The sequence below is a fragment of the Procambarus clarkii genome, chromosome 42, assembly GCF_040958095.1.
Source record: "Procambarus clarkii isolate CNS0578487 chromosome 42, FALCON_Pclarkii_2.0, whole genome shotgun sequence".
NCBI lineage: Eukaryota > Metazoa > Arthropoda > Malacostraca > Decapoda > Cambaridae > Procambarus > Procambarus clarkii.
In genome coordinates this window covers 1056975-1078140 of record NC_091191.1, presented here as the reverse complement: position 1 = coordinate 1078140, position 21166 = coordinate 1056975, and the positions used below count along the sequence as shown (strand labels likewise).

Here is a 21166-nt window from a genome sequence, read left to right as displayed (position 1 = left end):
GTAGCCTCCTACTATCGTCCTCAGTTTCAATCCTCCTCGTAATTTTTGCATCATCGGCAAACATTGAGAGAAACGATTCTGGGAGATCATTTACATGTATCAGAAACAGTATAGGTCCAAGGACTGACCCCTGCGGGACTCCACTCGTAACGTCTCGCCAATCTGAGACCTCACCCCTCACACTGACTCGTTGTCTCCTGTTGCTTAGTTACTCCTGTATCCAACGGAGTACCTTCCCTTTCACTCCAGCCTGCATCTCTAGCTTTTTCACTAGCCTCTTGTGTGGCACTGTATCAAAGGCTTTCTAACAATTCAAAAATATGCAGTCTGCCCACCCTTCTCTTTCTTGCCTTATTTTTGTTGCCTGGTCGTAGAATTCAAGTAACCCTGTGAGGCAGGACCTGCCATCCCTGAATCCATGTTGATGCTGTGTTACAAAGTTCTTTCGCTCCAGGTGCTCCACTAGCTTTCTTCGCACAATCTTCTCCATCAGCTTGCATGGTATGCAGGTTAGGGACACTGGCCTGTAGTTCAGTGCCTCCTGTCTATCCCCTTTCTTGTATATCGGGACTACGTTAGCTGCTTTCCAAATTTCTGGCAATTCCCCCTGTTGCCAGAGATTTGTTATACACTATGGAGAGTGGTAGACACAGTTCTTCTGCTCCTTCCTTTAGTATCCAAGGGGAGATTCCATCTGGGCCTATAGCCTTTGTCACATCCAACTCTAGTAAACACTTCCTTACTTCCCCGCAAGTAATCTCAAACTCTTCCAGTGGTTCCTGGTTAGCTATTCCCTCTCTTATCTCTGGGATTTCTCCTTGCTCTAAGGTGAAGACCTGTGTGTGTGTGTGTGTGTGTGTGTGTGTGTGTGTGTGTGTGTGTGTGTGTGTGTGTGTGTGTGTGTGTGTGTGTGTGTGTGTGTGTGTGTGTGTGTGTGTGTGTGTGTGTGTGTGTGTGTGTGTGTGTGTGTGTGTGTGCGTGTGTGTGTGTGTGTGTGTGTGTGTGTGTGTGTGTGTGTGTGTGTGTGTGTGTGTGTACTCACCTAGTTGTACTCACCTAGTTGTGTTTGCGGGGGTTGAGCTCTGGCTCTTTGGTCCCGCCTCTCAACCGTCAATCAACAGGTGTACAGATTCCTGAGGCTATCGGGCTCTATCATATCTACACTTGAAACTGTGTGTGTGTGTGTGTGTGTGTGTGTGTGTGTGTGTGTGTGTGTGTGTGTGTGTGTGTGTGTGTGTGTGTGTGTGTGTGTGTGTGTGTGTGTGTGTGTCCAAATCATACAGTTCAGAATATTATACCACTAGAAATATTCCCCTCACAGGAAAGAGCTTCACCGTACAATACAAACCAACACTATACAACTTTACCACCACACCCACCCACACCCAAGGAATGACCCAACAAATGGCTGCTAAAGTTCAACCCAAGTAAATGTAAGGTAATGAAACTAGGTGGAAGAAACAGGAGGCCAGACACGGGATATCGAATGGGACATGAAGTCCTTCACGGAACAGACAGAGAGAATAAGATCTAGGAGTTGATATCACGCCAAATCAGAACAGCCAGATGAAACAAACACCCTAAACAGCCAGATGAAACAAACACACCCTAAACAGCCAGATGATCACCCACAACAGTACTACACAGGCCAACAAGTACACTCCCACCCCCCTCTCTTTCACCACCATACACCTCAAGACACACTAACACACACATGCACACCACCACCGTCACACACAACACAAAAACAGCCCCCACAAGAGCAGTAAGACACCACTACTACCACCATCTCACACAACAGCCCCCCACCACAACAGCCCCCCACCACAACAGCCCCCCACCACAACAGTCCCCCACCACAACAGCCCCCCCTCACCACAACAGCCCCCCCACCACAACAGCCCCCCACCACAACAGCCCACCACAACAGCCCACCACAACAGCCCCCACCACAACAGCCCCCCCACCACAACAGACCCCACAACAGCCCACCACAACAGCCCCCCACCACAACAGCCCCCCCACCACAACAACCCCCCACCACAACAGCCCCCCCACCACAACAGCCCCCCCACCACAACAGCCCACCATAACAGCCCCCACAACAGCCCCACAACAGCCCCCCCACCACAACAGCCCACCACAACAGCCCCCACAACAGCCCCACAACAGCCCCCCACCACAACAGCAGCAAGACTCCATCCGCCACAATGGGACCATAACAGTAATATAGTGTCATCTACTCCCTCCCTATAATCGTAGTATCGGTCCTAGCGAGCCAGCTGCTCAATGCCAACCCTTAGACCTCCTTTACGAGCAGTGGAATCGACAGCTGCCGACAGTGGTTGGGTCATTGTCGGAGTTTTTCATCCTCTGAGGTGGCTTCGAGATTCCATTTTAGGCAGAAATAGTCGAGCAGTCTGGTCGGTGGAGAGGTGAATGGGGGTGATGGGTAATGCTGGGTGAATGGGTGATAGGTGTGTGGGGTAAGAGTGACGGATGTGAGGCTGGATGGATGTGTCATGGTAATGGGGAAACTGACTATGTTATGGTGGATGCTTTATTTCATCCCTGATGCGCCTGTTCACCTAGCAGTAAATAGGTATCTGGGAGTTAGACAGCTGCTACGGGCTGCTTCCTGGGGATGTGTATGTGTGTGTGTGTGTGTTAGAGAGCAGAGTATTAGAGTATATGTAGTAGACATAATTGAGGAAAAATATATTGTTAGGAAGGAGGGGTCCAAGAGCTAATAGCTCGGTTTTGCAAATACAAATAGTAAATACAAATAGTAAACACACACACACACACACACACACACACACACACACACACACACACACACACACACACACACACACACACACACACACACACGATGTTTGCGGATGACGCAAAGTTGATGAGAAGAGTTGTGACAGATGAGGATTGCAGGATCCTCCAAGAGGACCTGAACAGGTTGCAGAGATAGTCAGAGAAATGACTACTGGAATTCAACACGAGCAAATGTAAAGTTATGGAAATGGGACTAGAAGATAGGAGACCAAAGGGACAGTACACAATGAAGGGGAACAGCCTACCTGTGACGACGCGCGAAAGAGACCTGGGTGTGGACGTAACACCTAATCTATCTCCTGAGGCACATATAAATAGGATAACGACAGCAGCGTACTCTACACTGGTAAAAGTTAGAACATCATTCAGAAACCTAAGTAAGGAGGCATTTAGGGCGCTTTACACTGCCTACGTGAGGCCAGTCTTAGAGTATGCCGCCTCATCATGGAGTCCCCATCTGAAGAAGCATATAATGAAACTGGCAAAGGTTCAGAGATCTGCAACGAGACTCGTCCCAGAGCTACGAGGGATGGGATATGAGGAGCGCCTGAGGGAACTGTGCCTTACGACACTAGAAAGAAGAAGGGAGAGGGGGGACATGATAGGAACGTATAAAATACTCAGAGGGATTGACAGAGTGGACATAGACGAAATGTTCACACGGAATAGTAACAGAACGAGGGGACATGGATGGAAGCTTGAAACTCAGATGAGTCACAGAGATGTTAGGAAGTTTTCTTTTAGCGTGAGAGTAGTGGGAAAATGGAATGCACTTCAGGAACAGGTTGTGGAAGCAAATACTATTTATAATTTTAAAACCAGGTATGATAGGGAAATGGGACAGGAGTCATTGCTGTAAACAACCGATGCTCGAAAGGCGGGATCCAAGAGTCAATGCTCGATCCTGCAGACACAACTAGGTGAGTACAACTAGGTGAGTACACACCTGGGGTCTGATAGCCTGGTGGATAGCGCGCAGGACTCGTAATTCTGTGGCGCGGGTTCGATTCCCGCACCAGGCAGAAACAAATGGGCAAAGTTTCATTTACCCTGAATGCCCCCTGTTACCTAACAGTAAATAGGTACCTGGGAGTTAGTCAGCTGTCAGGGGCTGCTTCCTGGGGTGTGTGTGTGTGGTGTGGAAAAAAAATTAGTTAGTAAATAGTTGATTGAGAGGCGGGCCGAAAGAGCAAAGCTCAACCCCCGCAAACACAACTAGGTGAACACACACACACACACACACACACACACACACACACACACACACACACATTTTCGTAATTTAACTGCATTGGAACAGCAGTTGCCTTAACTGCTGTCATCAAGCAAAAACTTGGAGTTACCATGGACCATTGAGGCTATATTTTGATCTCTTTCTCTCTCTCTCTCTCTCTCTCTCTCTCTCTCTCTCCTACTTTCACTTTACCAGTTCTCACAACCACAAATTTATCACAATATCGCTTACAAATCCAACACAAAATATTATTTTGTTACGATATTTGGGGGTTTTGGCCCGCGGCTCCCAGGTGCTGGCACCGGCTAGGTGTTTCAGCGCCTCGTGTGTGTGTGTGTGTGTGTGTGTGTGTGTGTGTGTGTGTGTGTGTGTGTGTGTGTGTGTGTGTGTGTGTGTGTGTGTGTGTGTGTGTGTGTGTGTGTGTGTAATGTGTTTTGCGTGTTAAGTGTAATGCTAGTGTTGTTTTTATTGTGTGGGGGGTTTGAAATATGGGTGATGTGTGTGTGTATATTGTGTGAGGTATTGTGAGTACAGCTTGCGATGTGTATATTTGGTTGTATTGTGCGTGTGTTGCGTGTGTTGCGTGTGTTGCCCTTCGTTGACATGACCGAGAGGGCAGTGTCAGGGGGGTAAGACATCCTCATCCTCTATATCTTCACACCAGATTACTCCTTCAGGTGTTTTAAACCCGTAGGCAAAATATCTGTAGAAGGAAGAACATTGGAAAAAGGGAAAATTGTGTTATAATTGTTATCTTTTTTGATGTTTCTATAGTTTGTGTTGCAGTTTTGCAAGGTGCATGTTGCAGAGCCGGCTGCAACTCTATATTGAACTCTGCATGAGGTCCTTCAAGTGAAGCTCAACATCGTTTGTATTCATTTTTGTATCTGATTTGTATCAAACTGTTACATGTACTGAATTTATATATATACAGCAATCTTGTAATTAGGTGATTATGTTTAATTAATGTTACAGCTCACTAGTAAAGGCTGATGTCATTTCAAATACAATCATGTATTTCCTGATGATGGATCGTTCGGTCTGATTGATTCTTTATTCTGTCCTCATATCCTAATGTCATCTCCTCATATCGCGTCTAAGTCACGTCATATCACGTCTTATCGCGTCCAAATTCTACATAGTCACTCTTTAGCGCGTTTTTCTGGTAATCACCTTACCTTATCTTGAGGTTATCTTGAGATGATTTCGGGGCTTTAGTGTCCCCGCGGCCCGGTCCTCGACCAGGCCTCCACCCCCACGAAGCAGCCCGTGACAGCTGACTAACACCCAGGTACCTATTTTACTGCTAGGTAACAGGGGCATAGGGTGAAAGAAACTCTGAACATTGTCTCTCGCCGGCGCCCGGGATCGAACCCGGGACCACAGGATCACAAGTCCAGTGTGCTGTCCGCTCGGCCGACCTGCTCCCTTTCTTTGTCTGTCTTACCTCTCTGTTTCTGTCTCGTTCTCTCTTTAGCGAATGGAGTGAACAGTAACGAGTGGAGTACCTCAAGGATCGGTGCTGGGACCAGTTATATTGCTAATGTACGTGAACGATGGTCTACAGGAGTCGAGTCCTATTTGTCGATGAAAAGAATGACGCGAAATTAAGGAGTCGAGTTGTGACAGATGAGGATCGTGACAGATGCAGTATCCTACTTGAACAAGTAGAATTTGACTTGAAAAAGCTGCAGAGATGGTCAGAGAAATGGCTACTGGAGTTCAACACGAGAAAGTGTAAAGTTATGGGTGCGGGACCAAGTGACAGGAGACCAAAGGGTCAGTACACAATGAAGGGAAAATTACCTTCCTGTGACGACTCGAGAAATGGACCTGGGAGTGGACGTAACACCAAATCTAACTCCTGAGGCACATGTAAATCAGATATCGACAGCAGCATACTCTACGGTAACAAAAGTTAGAACGTCATTCAGAAACCTAAGTAAGGATGTATTCAGAGTGCTTTACGCTGCCTACGTGAGACCAGTCTTAGAGTATGCAGCCCCATCACGGAGTCCTCACCCAAAGAAACTCGTTAGGAAACTGGAAAAGGTTAAAAAATTTGCAACGAGGCTGGTCCCGGAGTTGCATGGGATGGGATATGAAGAGCGACTGAAGGAACTGACCCTGACGACGTTATAAAAAAAGGAGGGAGCGGGGAGATATGATAATACCATACAAAATATTTAGTGAGATCGACAGAGTGGAAATAGACGAAATGTTCACACGGAATACCAGTAGAACACGTGGGAACACGGGGTGGAAACTGGAAACTCAGATGAGTCACAGAGATGTTAGAAAGTTTATCTTTTAGCGTGAGAGTAGTGGGGAAATGGAATGAACTAAAGGAGCAGGTTGTGGAAGTAAACACCATTCATAGAATTAAAACTAAGTTTGATAGAGAAGAAGGACAGGAGTCGTTGCTTTAAACAACCGAAGGCTAGCGAGGCGGGATCAAAGAACCAACGCTCGATCCTGCAGGCACAAATAGGTGAGCAGACACACAGGTACACAACTCCCCCTTCACAGCATCACAGACTATAACCATCACCACCATAATCATCTCCTTTGATTTTACCGTTCTTGTTCTCTCTCTCTCCCTCCCTGTTTTACTCGTTACTTCCCCTTCCTGCCCTCTCCCTCCCATCATTTCCCCCCCCCCTCCCTGCCCTTTTCCCCTCTCTCTCTCTCTTCCTCACCTGTTGGATAACGACGCAAATCCTGCAAATGAAAAAGAATATTTGGGAACTCCCTCTCCCCTCAGGTGTGTTGGGTAAATCCCCTGGGCTGATGAATTCAGGCAAACAGAGATGTGTTTACTCTGCGTGGGATGTTTGGGCTGTGCTTTGTGACGGCTGGGAGGACGGGCCACATGATCGGCCTATGTTTGTTTGTGTGTTTTTGCTCTCTTTTTCTGTCTGTCTTCTTAATTCTCTCTCTGTGTCAAATTCCCTGTCTCTCCCGAGCTCATCGCTTGACACCAATAAGATATCATTCGTACCATCGGTACAATTATCAAGAATAATTACGACACCACCTACAGGATCACACCGGCATTGGATCACCGCCACTACAGCTACACCACCTTGAGGTAACCTTGAGGTGCTTCCGGGGCTCAGCGTCCCCGCGGCCCGGTCGTCGACCAGGCCTCCTGGTTGCTGGACTGATAAACCAGGATGTTGGACGCGGCTGCTTGCAGCCTGACGTATGAGTCACAGCCTGGTTGATCAGGTATCCTTTGGAGGTGCTTATCCAGTTCTCTCTTGAACACTGTGATGGGTCTGCCAGTTATGCCCCTTATGTGTAGTGGAAGCGTGTTGAACAGTCTCGGGCCTCTGATGTTGATAGAGTTCTCTCAATGAGTACCTGTTGCACCTCTGCTTTTCAACGGGGGTATTCTGCATATCCTGCCATGCCTTCTGGTCTCATATAATGTAATTTCTGTGTACAGGTTTGGGACCAGCCCCTCAATTATTTTCCGCGTATAGATTATTATGTATCTCTCCCGCCTGCGCTCAAGGGAATACAGATTTAGGCTCTTTAGTTGGTCCCAGTAGTTTAGATGTTTTACTGAGTGGATTCTAGCAGTAAAGGATCTCTGCACGCTCTCCAAGTCAGCAATTTCTCCAGCTTTGAAAGGGGCTGTCATTGTGCAGCAGTACTCCACTCTAGAGAGCACAAGCGTTTTGAATAGTATCATGATCGGTATAGCATCTCTAGTGTGAAAAGTTCTTGTTATCCAACCTGTCATTTTTCTTGCAGTTGTGACGGCTACTTTATTGTGTTCTTTAAAGGTAAGATCTTCCGACATTACGACCTTCTTCCTTACGATCTTCCGACCCCCACTACAGCCACACCACCACTACCACCACACCACCACTACAACCACACCACCACTACCACCACACCACCACTACCACCACACCACCACTACCACCACACCACCACTACAACCACACCACCACTACCACCACTACCACCACTACCACCACACCACCACTACCACCACACCACCACTACCACCACACCACCACTACTACCACACCACCACTACCACCACACCACCACTACCACCACTACCACCACACCACCACTACCAACACAACAAACACCGCGAAAACATGCCACAGCAATACACCATCTCCTCCGTCATCACAATCGCTGCCATATCCACTACGATAACCAGGTCAATGCTTCACCATATCCACTACGATAACCAGGTCAATGCTTCACCATATCCACTACGATAACCAGGTCAATGCTTCACCATATCCACTACGATAACCAGGTCAATGCTTCACCATATCCACTACGATAACCAGGTCAATGCTTCACCATATCCACTACGATAACCAGGTCAATGCTTCACCATATCCACTACGATAACCAGGTCAGTGCTTCACCATATCCACTACGATAACCAGGTCAATGCTTCACCATATCCACTACGATAACCAGGTCAATGCTTCACCATATCCACTACGATAACCAGGTCAATGCTTCACCATATCCACTACGATAACCAGGTCAATGCTTCACCATATCCACTACGATAACCAGGTCAATGCTTCACCATATCCACTACGATAACCAGGTCAATGCTTCACCATAACCACTACGATAACCAGGTCAATGCTTCACCATAACGACTACGATAACCAGATCAATGCTTCACCATATCCACTACGATAACCAGGTCAATGCTTCACCATAACGACTACGATAACCAGATCAATGCCACCACGATAGCCACTGACCAATGTAATACCTCACCAGCTTAAGGTGCAAGTTACAGGCTGGATCTTTGACTGCAGTAATTACGATAATTATCAGTAATTATTTGTTCTTGTTTGAGACGCAAAAGCCCCCAATTATAATAATAATTATGCTCGTTATAATGGAAGATAAACCAAAAGTAAATTATTTATGTTTTGACAAGAAACCAGTAAGCATCATATATGTAAATGAGTTGAGGATAGATGGTACGAGGTCTTAGGAGTAGAATATCAGGTCGATGGGGTGGGGGTGAAGGGTTTGGATAGGGGGGTGTAGTGGGGTGAAACGTGGGGGGGGTGTAGTGGGGTGAAACGTGGGGGGTGTAGTGGGGTGAAACGTGGGGGGTGAAGTGGGGTGAAACGTGGGGGTGAAGTGGGTTGAAACGTGGGGGGGGGGTGAAGTGGGGTGAAACGTGGGGGGGCTGAAGTGGGGTGAAACGTGGGGGGTGAAGTGGGGTGAAACGTGGGGGGGCTAAAGTGGGGTGAAAAGTGGGGGTGAAGTGGGTTGAAACGTGGGGGGTGAAGTGGGGTGAAACGTGGGGGGAGTGTAGTGGGGTGAAACGTGGGGGGTGTAGTGGGGTGAAACGTGGGGGGGGGTGAAGTGGGGTGAAACGTGGGGGGGGGGCTGAAGTGGGGTGAAACGTGGGGGGGGGGCTGAAGTGGGGTGAAACGTATGGGGGGGAGGTGAAGCAGGGTGGGAACGAAGCCCATCATATTTTTAATATATGTAAACCACCTTCCAGAGGGTATAGACTCATGTAAACAACCTTCCAGAGGGTATAGACTCATGTAAACAACCTTCCAGAGGGTATAGACTCATGTAAACCACCTTCCAGAGGGTATAGACTCATGTAAACAACCTTCCAGAGGGTATAGACTCATGTAAACAACCTTCCAGAGGGTATAGACTCATGTAAACAACCTTCCAGAGGGTATAGACTCATGTAAACAACCTTCCAGAGGGTATAGACTCATGTAAACAACCTTCCAGAGGGTATAGACTCATGTAAACAACCTTCCAGAGGGTATAGACTCATGTAAACAACCTTCCAGAGGGTATAGACTCATGTAAACAACTTTCCAGAGGGTATAGACTCATGTAAACAACCTTCCAGAGGGTATAGACTCATGTAAACAACCTTCCAGAGGGTATAGACTCATGTAAACAACCTTCCAGAGGGTATAGACTCATGTAAACAACCTTCCAGAGGGTATAGACTCATGTAAACAACCTTCCAGAGGGTATAGACTCATGTAAACAACCTTCCAGAGGGTATAGACTCATGTAAACAACCTTCCAGAGGGTATAGACTCATGTAAACAACCTTCCAGAGGGTATAGACTCATTCCTCTCAACGTTTGCTGATGATGCAAACATTATGAGAAGAATCAAGACAGATGAAGTTTGGCAGAGACTACAGGATGACCTGGACAAACTGGAGGAATGGTCTAGAAAATGGCTACTAGACTTCAACTTAGGAAAGTGTAAAGTAATGAAATTAGGGGAATTGAACAGGAGACTGCACACAACGTAGCATCTGGGAGGTGAGATCCTGCAAGAGTCAAATAGAGAGAAAGATTCCCATGAGAAAAAATGTCAGAGAAATTGATAGGGTGGACAAAGACAAACTATTTAGCACGAATGGAACAGGAACAAGGGGACACAGGTGGAAACTTAGTACCCAGATGAGCCGCAGAGACATTAGAAAAAACTTCTTCAGTGTCAAAGTAGTTAACAAATGGAATGCATTAGGCAGTGATGTGGTGGAGGCTGACTCCACAGTTTCAAATGTAGATTTGATAGAGCCTAATAGCCTGAGCAACCTGTACACCAGTTGATTGACAGCTTAGAGGCTAGGCCAAAGAGCCAAAGCTCAACCCCAGCAATCACAACTGGGTGAGCACACACACACATACACAGGGGCCTCGCGGCTGAATGGACAGTGCTTGGGGGTCGTAGTCCTAAGGGCCCGTGTTCGTTTCCCGGCTGAGGCGGAAACAAATGGGAAGAATTTCTTTCACCCTGATGCGCCTGTTACCTAGCAGTAAATAGGTACCTGTGTGTTAGATAGCTGCTACGGGCTGCTTCCTGAGTATGTGTGTGTGTGTGTGTGTGTGTGTGTGTGTGTGTGTGTGTGTGTGTGTGTGTGTGTGTGTGTGTGTGTGTGTGTGTGTGTGTGTGTGTGTGTGTGTGTGTGTGTGTTAGAGAAAAATATATGCAGTAGCCATATCAGGAATTTTTTTTTTAGAAAAGCGGGGATCCAAGAGCTAAATAGCTCGATTATGCTGCCACGAGTAGTAAATACAAATAGTAAATACACACAAGTTTAATTATGACAGATTTTTAATGTAGTTTGTAATGAATATCAGCCGAAGAAAAAATTAATAGGATACGTCTGAAGACTTATATAACTAGTTGTCTCCTACGTTGTCATAACCCTGTTAACAGATGGCGCTGACCAAATGCACATTGTCATAACCCTACTAACAGATGGCGCTGACCAAATGCACATTGTCATAACCCTACTAACAGATGGCGCTGACATAATATACGCTACTGAAAACACTAATTAACAACTCAACGACAGTTTCCAAGGATCACATTATTTATTTGGTTCATTTCGCTAAAGACTTCACTCTTGAGTGGAGAGTCTTGCCGGACCCTCCCCCTAGACAACGCCGTGGTTAATGTGGTGCAGTTTGTTTGTCGCCAGAACATATGGCACTTGTTGACATCGACCTGTGGACACACACCTGTGCAACTATGGCAGCGGCGGATAGCAGTCTTTATCTTCAACTGGGCGAATGTACCTTCGAGAGACTGGCTCACTCTCTCAGGGAGTGTGCAGGTGAGGTCTGTCGGTCACTGCGAGGCTGTCGGTCACTGCGAGGCTGTCGGTCACTGCGAGGCTGTCGGTCACTGCGGGTTGATTTATTAGGGTTTCTGGAGTAATCCGTCGACGTCGGATTTAATAAATACGCGAGAGGCAAGAGTTAATGAGCATGTTGACCTTGGTACACCTTTGTTTACGAGGCGAGGCAAATGCCCCGTTGGCCGGATAATGGCAATAGTTCAAGATGGTTTTGTCGTGACCTTTAAGTGTGTGTATACAAGTTGGCCCAATAGTACGTGGAATGGGGGGGGCAGGAGGGCGGGCTAAATGATGTATAGGAAAGGTTTGTGACATGGCTAGCTGATGGGGGGGGGGGGGGGGGCCGGGAAGTGCAGAGTTCTATTGTTTAGAAACATAATTGTTAATAATTTTGCATTACTGCTTACAGCTTGTATATAAACTTTTCTTTTGTGAACGCTCGCCATGTGCTAGAGCGTGACCGTGAGGAGTGTGGCGGTGACGGCCACGACCACCGCCTGCCGGAGGACCCCGGTCAACCAGCTCCTGCAGCAGCACAGGCGAGTAGCGAGTGTACAAGGAAGGCGACATGTCGACGGGTCTCCCCGAGCACCTCGACGAAGGTGCTGCCAGCTACACCAGCGGTCACGCCTCTATTTAGCTCCTCCGTCGGCCAACACGCTACCACTAACTTGCAGGTACGGCCCCTCGAGTACTGACATGGGCAGGTAAGTCCTTGTGTGTAAAAAAAAAAAAAAAAAAAAAAAAAAATTCCTGTAAGTCTTGATAAAGTCGAGAACCTCAGTATAGAATAGGTTGTTCTCCCTTCGCCTTTATAAATTACCCAGAACTGAGAAAACTGAATATAGGACCGTCTTATTCCAAATTTTGGGGGAAAAAGCTTCGTTACGTCGCCTTTTTAAGTGTGGCAGTGTGTGAAAATGGTACCTGCTTCCCCAGGGGCTGGGGGAGGTGACCTACGGGCTAGCAGGTCGAGGAGACAGCCTGACAGCAGCGCCCTTTAGCATGTCTTTCATGATGGCCACTCCGGAAGACTTCTTCCCTGGCCACACGCCCAAACTCAACCTTGGCTCCCAGGCAAGTTCTAGCTTCATAGATGGTTTTTTATTAATTATAACGGTGAAAGTTAATTCTTCTAGCTACTTGGGTCCACATGATCCATGTACTCGGGGCTCATTCCTTGAAGTTAAGCCTCGATGGTTCATTCTCTCCTGACACTTGCGTTAAAATCTGCCTCTTATAGATTTTTTTCTTGATCTCGCCTCAAATTGGGCAGTTCTTGTTCGCAACTCATTTTGCTCCCAATTCATTTCTTTAAACTCTAAAAGTTCTTTCTACAAATTTCGTTTTTTTTTTTTCTTTAATTTCAATTTCTCCTTTTCTCCCACTTTTCCCAAAATATTGCTTCCTACTTGATACAGATTTCCCGTAGTTCTTCCATTTGCTTATTTCCAGTTTTTTTTTTTGTTTTTCTTTACCATCTTGTTCAATTGCTCATGCATGTCTACCAGCATGTTGTATGCACTGTGTTCACTTTCTTTTGCTCCCACATTCGCTCAAGCGGTTTTTCCTTTTGAAATTTTTGCCTAATTAACTTAGGAATTTTCTGCACTAAACATTACAAATTAATTGCAGTAACTTTTTTGTTTAATGATTCGATGGGTGATTAAAAGACGAAGGCTCTTTAAGTTGTACTAGTCTATTAACTAAAGAGTATAAAGTTATTATACGACTTAACATGTTTCAGTCCATCCTGGACCATTATTAAGTCTTTTGGTGTTTTTTTTTGTTTGGTAATCATTTAAATAATACTTATCCGCTTCCCAACTATTCCTCGCATTCAAAGCCACCTTGCATTCTCACCGTCCCTTCAGACATACTCCCCCACCCCCAAAACCCCCACACGCTAAAAGTAACAGCCTCCGGTAATTCCCCCAACTCAAGCTCCCACTTAAAGAAGGTACAGTAACGTGTCTGGTCTCGGCCCCCAGCAAACGTCGGTTGAATCGCTGCCGTCCATATTGTCGTGGTGGGGCAGCGAGGCGGAGGGAGCCCGCTCCTCCTCGCTGGAGTTGGCATGCCTCTCCCCCTCCTCACTAGTGGCCGCCTCCCTCGGAAATTCCTTCATTTCACTTGGCGAGGTACGCAGCCTTTCCAAACATCAGGCGAAGGGCCAAATCAACGGAGTGACAAGGTATGGGATAGTTTTAAAAATAATAGCTAAATAGTTTATTAATAATGGATTTTATTATAAATTTGATGATCATTGTTTGATTGACCATAGTTAGGGAGTTTTAACAATCGTAAAGCTGTGATAACGAAGACCATTACCAACACGATAGTAATGAGACGCCTCCGACCCGCTACCAAGACTGTGATAAGATATCCACTTGTGGCTCCCATCCCGCCCAGCACAGCAGTTCTCAAGCTCAGTCCCAGAACAGTGATGCTCGGCCCCAGAACAGTGATGCTCGGCCCCAGAACCCTCGCATTCAGCCTTTACACGCTTCAATAGATCACTTTCTTCACCGTCATCTGGTAGGTATTGCTGCTGTTGGCTTAGTTTCTGTAATGTTTCTGCCAGAGGCAGCTCTTGGTTAGTTGCCTAATGCTGTTCTTGTAACAAATCTTAAGTACCCTGACCATTAAATTGCCATATAATATAAAGCTTCAGCATTACGCATATTTGATAGTACTGTAAGTGAAGCTTGGGCTTCACCTGTTCACACCATTGGACATTTTTCCTTTTTATTTAATAGGGTAGTGAAGGCCCTGGAAGGCAAGCTCCCTCCAGAAGAGGTCTGCTCAGAGATGTGGTGCTCGGCGTGTCAACAGCCTTCCGCACCCACCCTCTCTTCCCTCTGCTGAGAGACCTCACTGTCACGGACCACTACTACGACAAGGGCTCCGTCAATGTCGGTTGGTGGATGTCAGTCACTTGGTTGGTTGGGGGTTGAGGACCTAAATCATCTTGAATAATTATTCGGATATTATTAATCGGCAGATGCCAAACTTGAGAGTCCTCGACAGATAGTGGCAAATGCCGTTCCTCAATCAGGAAAAGTTTTTTTGAGATATATACAAGAGTTGTTACATTCTTGTACAGCCACTAGTACGCGTAGCGTTTCGGGCAAGTCCTTAATCCTATGGTCCCTGGAATACGATCCCCTGCCGCGAAGAATCTTTTTTTCATCCAAGTACACATTTTACTGTTGCGTTAAACAGAGGCTACAGTTAAGGAATTGCGCCCAGTAAATCCTCCCCGGCCAGGATACGAACCCATGACATAGCGCTCGCGGAACGCCAGGCGAGTGTCTTACCACTACACCACGGAGACTGTTAATTGACTAGTTCACTAGTTCTAGTTCATTGTAAGAGTCGGTTGCTTAACCCCGCCACTGATGAATGCATGTATGAGGGGCGATTGGTATTTAATACCATCTATATCTAGTCCCATACCGTGGGTGTGGCATGATGAGTCGCCAGTACTGCATGTACGTGTGCTCTAATATTACAAAAGTACAAAAACAATTTAGATTTTTTAGTATTTTTGATTAACTTAATTTGACAAGTGCTTAGGATATGTTTCGTGGTCTGTTCATAAACTAATAGAATCTAGACATTTCTTGGCATACTTTCCTAAACTCGTACACTAATTTCACTAAATAGAATTTTAAGTAATGTCTAAAGTTGCACAATGGCAACCGATAACAATCCCACAGCGCAGGACCTAAAGAACATTAGCCAAGCATTATAAATTCATCTTAAAGGCTCTTTAAGTCACTGTTAAGATTGTTTAAATGTCCAAAGTAAGTTTGCCTCTTGAGAGGTCGATCATTAAATATCAGTTCTTGCAGATATTTACGGCCACTTTCCTCAGCGCTGCTGTTGGGCTACTTGCCTTCGTCCACGAATGAACTGGTAGAGATGTACCTGCGCAGACACCCAGAGGCGGCGCGAGCTTACCAGAACCCAATTACCTCTGCTGACACGAAAGCAGTTGACGCCGTCATACTGGAGGCTATTGCCTACGCTCACGCTTCTCTTCTGGGTAAGCATAAGAGACTTTACTCGAGGTCTCGCTTTTCTCTTTAGCTATTGTGAACTTGGGAAAGTTTAAAGATAAAATGAACGAAATTAAATATAAATAGTAAGTCTTAGAGTGTCAAACTTGGGAAGTGTGGTTCAGGGTACCTCTGGCACCTGTTCTATAGAAATAGATTGTAAAAAGATCAGTAACATTTGCAGATGATTAAAAAAAAATAGGGAGGGGGAAAAAAAAAAAATTGGCGGGGAGGGGAACCTGGAAATGGGTTAATTTCTTCTTGGATTTGTTTGGCTTTTTCTGTTAACCTCTGATAACTAAATTCCCTTTCACTACCTACAGAGATTTGTTTGGGTGTAGTTAAAATGCAAAAAGGTTTTTCTCCATTAAATAAAAACAACATATTTCAGAGCCACTCCTAGTCATTAAAAGTTACTTTAAACATTTTTCAAAGGCCCAGTCTTCTCTCTAGTTTTAGTATATCTGGGAAAAAAGCCTTTTGGGGGTTTTCCCTGCCCGTCTATATGCACGTGTTTGTTTGCTCTTTATTTATTAAATGGCTCTTTACAGTATGGGAAGATACGCTTCCCATTTTTAATGAAGCTGTATGAAGCATCCTTATTTTTAATAACATTTTGTGATACGTATCCTTAACTTGATGGTTAATGGAGTGAAAACCTGAATTTGCTTTCTAACTGTCCATTTGCGTCAAATGTGTCTAGTAATTCTTAATCACTTTTTCATAACGCTGCATTTCAAAATGTATGCTCCCGTATTGCGTTCACTAATATCTGGGGACGTTCGTAGCAACATATAGTAACGTATACTTTTACTTTCTAGAGAAGATTGCAGACTCCACGGCGGAGCTGAGCAAGGCGGTGGAGGCAGAGACGGCGGAGGTGGAAGCGGCCGTAGAGGTGATGTGTCAGAGGTTTACGAAGGTAGTGCGGTCCTCCACCCCCGTCCACCTGCTCAACGCCCTCGACACTACCTTACCTCAGCAGCAGCCTCGGCTCCAGACACAGCAGGAGCAGCAGGTCCACTCACACCAGCATAAAGAACAGTCTGGTAAGCTCGCTAGTGAACATCTGAAGCAAAACTGCAGGATGTGATAGCTGGAAGTTTAACAAATGTAGTTTAACAGACCTATAGAATGCCCTTTTAATAGAAATTTGAGTTGTAAATCGCATTTTTGTTTTAAGTGGCTAGATTTCGTCGCAAAATCATCTTCATATTCAGAAATAGTTAACATTGAATAGTTATGAACTCTAACAATGTAAGACTCGATTCTTTGCACACGCCAATCACTGTTCCTCTCGGCAGGTGGGTTAGCTGTACAGTCCCAGATGTATGGAGCAGACGAGGCCTTTCAGCAGCTAGAAGAGATGCTGGTCTCCGTCTCCCCCATCCCGTCTTCCTGCCTGGGATACGACTCTTCCTCCGCTTCCCCCTCTCTTCCTGAGCCACGGAGGAGGCAGTATTACTCGAAGGAGGTGAGTCGACCGTGAAACAGTATAAACACAAAACATAATTCAAACTGCAGAAGGCCTTTACGAGGAAATTCCTCGGGTAGGAGTTTGGGTAGATAAATTTGTTAAATAAAAGTAGGCAATACCAAATTTGTTCCCTAACTCGACAACAGTGTCTGAAGAAGTATTTACTTCGGTCATTCCTGACTCGACTTTGCCATTTATATCTAGTTTTTGTTTTTCTATATTTAAAATCTTATCACATTTGTTGCACCATTTCGTTCTGTAATGCCGCCTTTGAGTTTTTTCACTAATTCCATTGATCTTTCAAGAGTCTTTTTGAAAGACCTTTTTTATTACAAAAATGCAGCAGTTTTAATGAAGTGCCAGTTAAGTAAATTTTGCTCATGTCCTCGGGAAGCAAGTTATCTTAATTGTTCCAGCATTGAATTTTCGGAACTAGAAGAATTCTTTTAATGCGAAATATTTCATTAAACTGTTTTTGAAATGGTATAAAAAATACCAACTTTTTTTAATTTGGTAAATATATATATATTGGGATAGTCGTGAGTGCGCATGTCGTGTCACACAACCACCTGAATGGCTTCGATTGCTGAAAATATATCCACTGGCGAGTAGAACATTTGCAGGTGTTTAAGAGTAAACTTTTTCTTTAGCAGATTACCCCATCCTTTTCCAGCCCGTTGCCGTGGTGAAGGGGCTTAGTGGACGGCTGCCAGTGTGGGGTGCTCCGTGGGACAATCTTCTGTCCTATTGAAGCCTTATGCTCCTCCTCCTGCTGCTGCTTCTGCTGCTGCTTCTGCTGCTGCTTTCACTAATTTTGCTGGTTGCTTTTTCCCCTCTTCCTCGTATTTCACTTTTTTTCCTCCCAACATCATCTCCTGTCAACAGTTTTCTCGTTGTCAATCTGATTTGTTGTAGTTGACTCTGACAAGGCCTTCATGGCTCTGGTATCCTTAATACGGTCCATTCTGTGGCAGTCGAAATTAAATATTGGCCGTTTATCTCCAGCAGATGTATGGCGGTAGTTTTTTTGCTGGGTTCCCAGCCATATTAGTGTCCTTAAACGACCGTGCAGACGCTCCCGCTAAGGCGGCAATCTGCCCTTGTTCCATATCCCGCAAAGGTGTTTACTTCTACCCAGTAATTCATTCCTCAATCCCAACCACTTAGGCTGGACGGTGGAGCGACGGTCTCGCTTCATGCAGGTCGGTGTTCAATCTCCGACCGTCAAAGTGGTTGGGTACCATTCCTTCCACCCCCCCCCCCCTCCCCGTCCCATCCCAAACCCTTATCCTGACCTCTTCAAAGTACTATATAGTCGTGATGGCTAGGCACTTCGCCCTGATAGTTCCCTTTATTCCTCAATCCATGCCCGTTGGCAGGATCGATGGACTTGTTACTAGTAACAAGCTGCGTGTTGTGAAGAGTAGCGTGACCCCTTGGCCCTCCTCCCTACCGGGAAACAGCTCTGTCGAGGTTACGTATTGGCCATAAACGTTTAACCCGGGGATACTCGGTGCCACCCTGCTCCTGATTGTCTAAATTGCATTGTCCCTTTTACGGTTGTGCATATCCTTGTCGAACGTTCTGATATCCAAGGATGTGTGTCTTGTTTACTGACACTCTTGTGGTCCCCTTAGTCCCTCGATAGAATCCTTGCTGAATCGGATATTGGGTATCGTGGGCTTTTGGTCTCGTATTGGCATCCTTTAATATTTAGAGGATTTTGAATATCCTGCACATTTGATGGTGCTACTTGCCTTCCCCGGCTCGGTGCCTTCTTTTGATAATTAATTCATCTGGTAAAGCGAGTAAAGGTTCCAGATTTCACCTGGAAGTCATATTGGCTCGGAATTCGATCATTAGCTGCAATTTTGTCAAATTTTCAGGGTCATTTTGTTTTAATTTTTCTTCCCATTTTTCGTAAAGTAGCCTTCGGACAATTGGTTGTGCAAAGCTAAATTTAGGAATGCCAAAATTGATTTGATTTTTTCAAGGTTTATGTGGTTTTAAATTGGCATCACGAGAAAGGTTTGGGGTCTCAGAGGGCTTATTTTGCAACCCGTTCTCGCAAATTTAATAAGTCAATATTGACTTATTAAATGTGCCTAGGTGACATACTTAACATAATAGATACCCTTAAAAAGATTCATAGAAAACACCGACCTTACCTAACCTTGTTAGTATCTTAAGATAAGCATCTTATTGCTTCGTAATTACAATTATTACCTAACCTATAATAGGTATAGGTTAATAATTGTAATTACGAAGCAATAAGATGCTTATCTTAAGATACTAACAAGGTTAGGTGAGGTCGGTGTTTTCTATGATACTTTTTAAGGGTATCTATTATGTTTAGTATATCACCTATGCACGTAGTTAATAAGTCAATATTGACTTTACGAATTTGCGAGAACGGGTTGTATTTTGATAGATGTGTGGGAGCCTTTAATATTGTTGAGGGGTAAAGGAACAGTGTTTTGAAGTTCCTTGCAAACCTGACAATTTCACTAAAGTGTGTTAATGTGCATACAAAAGTGGAAACAAGCTCATGTGGTAAAGAATTAAAAATATTTGTAGTGTTTGTAGAACTTTGACTCATTTGTAATGTTAATTACCGCAGAGGCAAATGATCTCTGAGCCGCGAGCAGAGTAGGTGTTGAGGCGACGCCCACAGACTCTGGGACCTCGTAGCCTGGTGGATAGCGCGCAGGATTCGTAATTCTGTGGCGCGGGTTCGAGTCCCGCACGAGGCAGAAGCAAATGGGCAAAGTTTCTTTCACCCTGAATGCCCCTGTTACCTAGCAGTAAATAGGTACCTGGGAGTTAGTCAGCTGTCACGGGCTGCTTCCTGGGGGTGGAGGCCTGGTCGAGGACCGGGCCGCGGGGACACTAAAGCCCCGACATCTCAAGATAACTCTGGTACAGGCTATAACGCAGGTCTTGTGTTACAGGTGATCCGGGTATTGTCTTCATGGCTGCTCGCCCATCAGCACGACCCGTACCCCAACGAAGACCAGAAGCAGCTGCTGGTGCAACAGACGGGACTCGCTGTCCAGCAGATAAACCAGTGGTTTACTAATGCCCGCCGACGGCTGCTCAACCGTCAGGTGGTGGATCAGGCTACCTAGCAAATAGGGACAATCCAGCCAAAGAGTAGCACTAGACAAATTTATGTGTAGTTAAGAGGGAAGTAAAGGGTGTCCAGGTTTGTAAAGTAAGAGTTCGTAGGTCCAGTTGATGAATTAAAGCCAAAGTTCTGTCCAGGGTGAAGTATTATTGGGAATATCAATGAGACATACTACCCAAGGGGACTAGTCTTTTCAATGAACGCTTGGCATTCAAACATAGCGAAACAATATCGAAATAGGGACTTAATAATAGGGGAAAAGTTAATACAGGTATTAAGAGTACTGAAATAATTTTATCTAAGATTGTAAAAATTTATTTGAATTACCTTGTTTCTTTGTGTGGTACCGGCGAGTTCATTCATTGAAGCATCTTATTAGCAAATGGTGTCTTAGCGGAGGCAGTATGAGACTGCACCCACGGCGTCAACTCGCCACACATTTTATACTGTTTAAAATATTTTGGTAAATATATTTTATACATAATGGACGACTTTTATTACTTTGGCTCATGGGTGCGGGTTGGTGAGGCTGGCGTCCCCTCCTGGTTACCCCAATGTATGTAAACCCATTTTAATTTTTGTACTTTTTGTAACTGTGGACCATCGTACATATATTGACGTTAAAGGCAATTAGATAGAATTTACTATTCATTTTATAGTATGAAAGAAATAAAGCTAGACACTTAAATATTCCTAGGCCTAATATAGCACATACATTTACTACTAGGCCTAGGAAGGCTAGGTTAGTCTTGTCTTTACAACAAGAGTACAAAGCCTTTAATGG

General features: G+C 45.3%; 1 protein-coding gene across 1 annotated transcript; it reads left to right on the top strand.

Annotated features, from left to right (window-relative positions):
- The first annotated feature begins 11466 nt into the window (after positions 1-11466).
- Positions 11467-20866, top strand: LOC123749541 (uncharacterized). The gene is made up of 10 exons (XM_045731636.1): positions 11467-11690; positions 12168-12391; positions 12654-12791; positions 13706-13908; positions 14057-14252; positions 14474-14633; positions 15595-15765; positions 16600-16827; positions 17083-17252; positions 20207-20866. Exons 1-10 carry the CDS (start codon positions 11561-11563, stop codon positions 20381-20383), a joined length of 1797 nt encoding a protein of 598 aa, XP_045587592.1. The 5' UTR covers positions 11467-11560; the 3' UTR covers positions 20384-20866.
- Positions 20867-21166: the final 300 nt, after the last annotated feature.

Excerpts from the sequence above, each read along its gene's own strand:
- LOC123749541 (XM_045731636.1), top strand. The coding sequence starts at position 11,561 with ATGGCACTTGTTGACATCGACCTGTGGACACACACCTGTGCAACTATG. Across the intron at positions 12,792-13,705 it reads AACTCAACCTTGGCTCCCAG|CAAACGTCGGTTGAATCGCT; the intron begins GCAAGTTCTAGC and ends CTCGGCCCCCAG. Across the intron at positions 16,828-17,082 it reads CCAGCATAAAGAACAGTCTG|GTGGGTTAGCTGTACAGTCC; the intron begins GTAAGCTCGCTA and ends TCCTCTCGGCAG.